This window comes from Sarcophilus harrisii, chromosome 1, assembly GCF_902635505.1.
Source record: "Sarcophilus harrisii chromosome 1, mSarHar1.11, whole genome shotgun sequence".
In the NCBI taxonomy this organism is placed as follows: Eukaryota; Metazoa; Chordata; class Mammalia; order Dasyuromorphia; family Dasyuridae; genus Sarcophilus; species Sarcophilus harrisii.
The window spans coordinates 168,644,394-168,646,655 of NC_045426.1; the positions used below are offsets into that span (position 1 = coordinate 168,644,394).

At 40.3% G+C, this 2,262-nt stretch overlaps 1 protein-coding gene across 1 annotated transcript; it reads right to left on the bottom strand.

Moving 5' to 3' along the window:
* Nucleotides 1-212: 212 nt before the first annotated feature.
* TMEM174 (transmembrane protein 174) lies at nucleotides 213-1,841 on the bottom strand. Its single transcript, XM_003759458.4, has 2 exons — nucleotides 1,141-1,841; nucleotides 213-976 (listed from the first exon to the last, which is right to left on the bottom strand). The coding sequence occupies exons 1-2, from the start codon at nucleotides 1,770-1,772 to the stop codon at nucleotides 871-873; spliced, it is 738 nt and encodes a 245-aa protein (XP_003759506.1). The 5' UTR covers nucleotides 1,773-1,841; the 3' UTR covers nucleotides 213-870.
* Nucleotides 1,842-2,262: the final 421 nt, after the last annotated feature.

Here is a 2,262-nt window from a genome sequence, read left to right on the forward strand (position 1 = left end):
CATAGAATTCTTTCAGTCCCTCCGAAGCACAAAATTTCTGTCTCTTGGTTTCATCCCCTTATGGGAGGGAATGTAACCTTATTAATTCAAGAGTTTAATGTGGATTTACCCATTTAGACACTTAGTTCAGCTTTCTATTTCTATTCTGGGAAGATGACTCTCCTAAACTCCTTCTTCCTGTATTTGAATTGAAGCTATTCACAAAAAACATACCGGATGCAGTTTTTTTAATCATAATATGAGTACATAAATCCAAATATATCAAACATCAAAGTAACCACTATAGTCATCTCCTTTCAGCCCTCAAGTCCCTCAAAGATTAGGCAGCCCCAAAACCCCTTAATTGGGAGGCAAGCCAAGCCCCAAGAGTTAAAAGAAACATATTTCAGGTGCTCAGATGCAAACCTCCTGTTGCAGAGAGGCAAAGACATTAGCCATTCATAGAATCCCATGCCTGGGCTAGAATCCTATTAAGAACAGAGTAGAAGCTCTTACCCTGTATGCTCTTGCCTTCCTTCTGCCTTATCAGTCCCACAAATCAAGGAAATCCTTTAAGTATAAAAATCAAAATTTTCCTTATGATCATGAGGGTGACTTGTGGGGCTCCTATAAAGAATTAATTGTTAAAATCCTTGCTTCCCTAGAAACTTGTAAGGAAAATTGAGGGTATCCTTCATGAAGAAACGAAGACAGGAGTGGGAATTCTCCATTGCCATATAAGGAGATATTTTTCCCTTCAACCCTATCCATGAATAATTGAAAGTTCAACTATACCACTAGGGGGTACTGTGGGAACCTGTGGTCATATTTAAACCCTTTAGTTAGAAAAATAGTGGTTTTTAGTGCTTGGTTCCCTTAGAAATTTCATTTCTAGCATGGATTGGAATATATTTCCTCATATGAGGGAGGGGATAAGCATTCATGACTGTTGTCTTCTAGCTGTATCTCCTCTAGCTGTTCAGCATCAGTAGTTGACCTAAAAGTATGAGCAGAAAACACAGTCAAATTTAGAGCTCATGATACAAGTTTACCCTAACCTGTCACTTTTCTCAAAGGCATATGAGCCTATAGACTGCCTATCCTAACTGTAGGAGCAGCATTCCCAAGCTCCCAATTTTCTCTGGGTACCAGCCACCATACCTGTTTTCATTTCTGTGATCCATGTCCATATAGGTGGGGTAGAGCTCATCGTCAATAAATGCAGCATTATCATGAGGATAGATGGTACAGTACTGAGGGGGACTCGGAACAGGCACTATTGGCCCTCCTGAGTTTGCAACACCAAAAGGGTTCACCACTGGGGGCAGATAAGTGGCATTTACCCCGACGGTGTCCTGAGACGCATAAGGAGGAATATATTGCACCACAGTTGCCCCATGGAATGTTATAGGTTGGTTGATCCCCGTGAAAACAAAGGATTGTCCACTCATAGTCTGGTCTGTGTCCAGTGCTCTTTCCTCACTTTCTTTGCAAGACTGACAAGATAGCATTTTAAACTTGCACACGGCGATCAGGATGAATGTCACCCCGACTGAGAGCAGAATCGGCCCGAGAAGCTGTGTCCACTCAAAATGAGAGATGCCTTGGTACTTGATCCAGCCCATCACTGTGAATGTGATTCCCACCAGCCCCAAAAAGATACCTGAGAAGAGTAAAGTGGCTCCTGCCTTATCATCATCAGACACCTGGATGTCAGCTGTACTGGGTGTATAAGGAGTGACCGAAAAGACATTGAGAGGGAAGTCTTCCATGCAGTTGCTATTCTGCTGCATTATTCAGGAGAGAGTCCTTTCCTGATCAAGTAAAAAGAGAACTCACAGGAGATCCTCAGTAGCATAACAAGAATCACAGGTTCAGATTAGTTATGTAAGAACTTTGTGCTCCCGTGGTTAACAGAGTATAACATACAACAGGGTCAACTTTGTTTGGAAGAATAAAGGTCTGAGAAGTGAAGCCTGAAGCATTACCTTACTTCTAATTTTTTTTTCTTGTCCCACCCTTGGCTTATGAATTTTGTGTAATTATTTTGTGACAATTTATTATCTTATTCCTTATTATTAGTGCCTTGTTCCACTAGAGTATATATTCAAATCAACAAATGTTATTGAGCCTCTTACTAGTATCTTGAGTCTCCTGGGTAACTACATATCTAGCCAACAGAACAGATATTTTCTACAAGGTCAAAGATTAAAATAAATAGAAACATTTCTCTGAGAAGTTTTTAATTCTTCAGCAATATCAGTAATCTCAATATTTAGATAT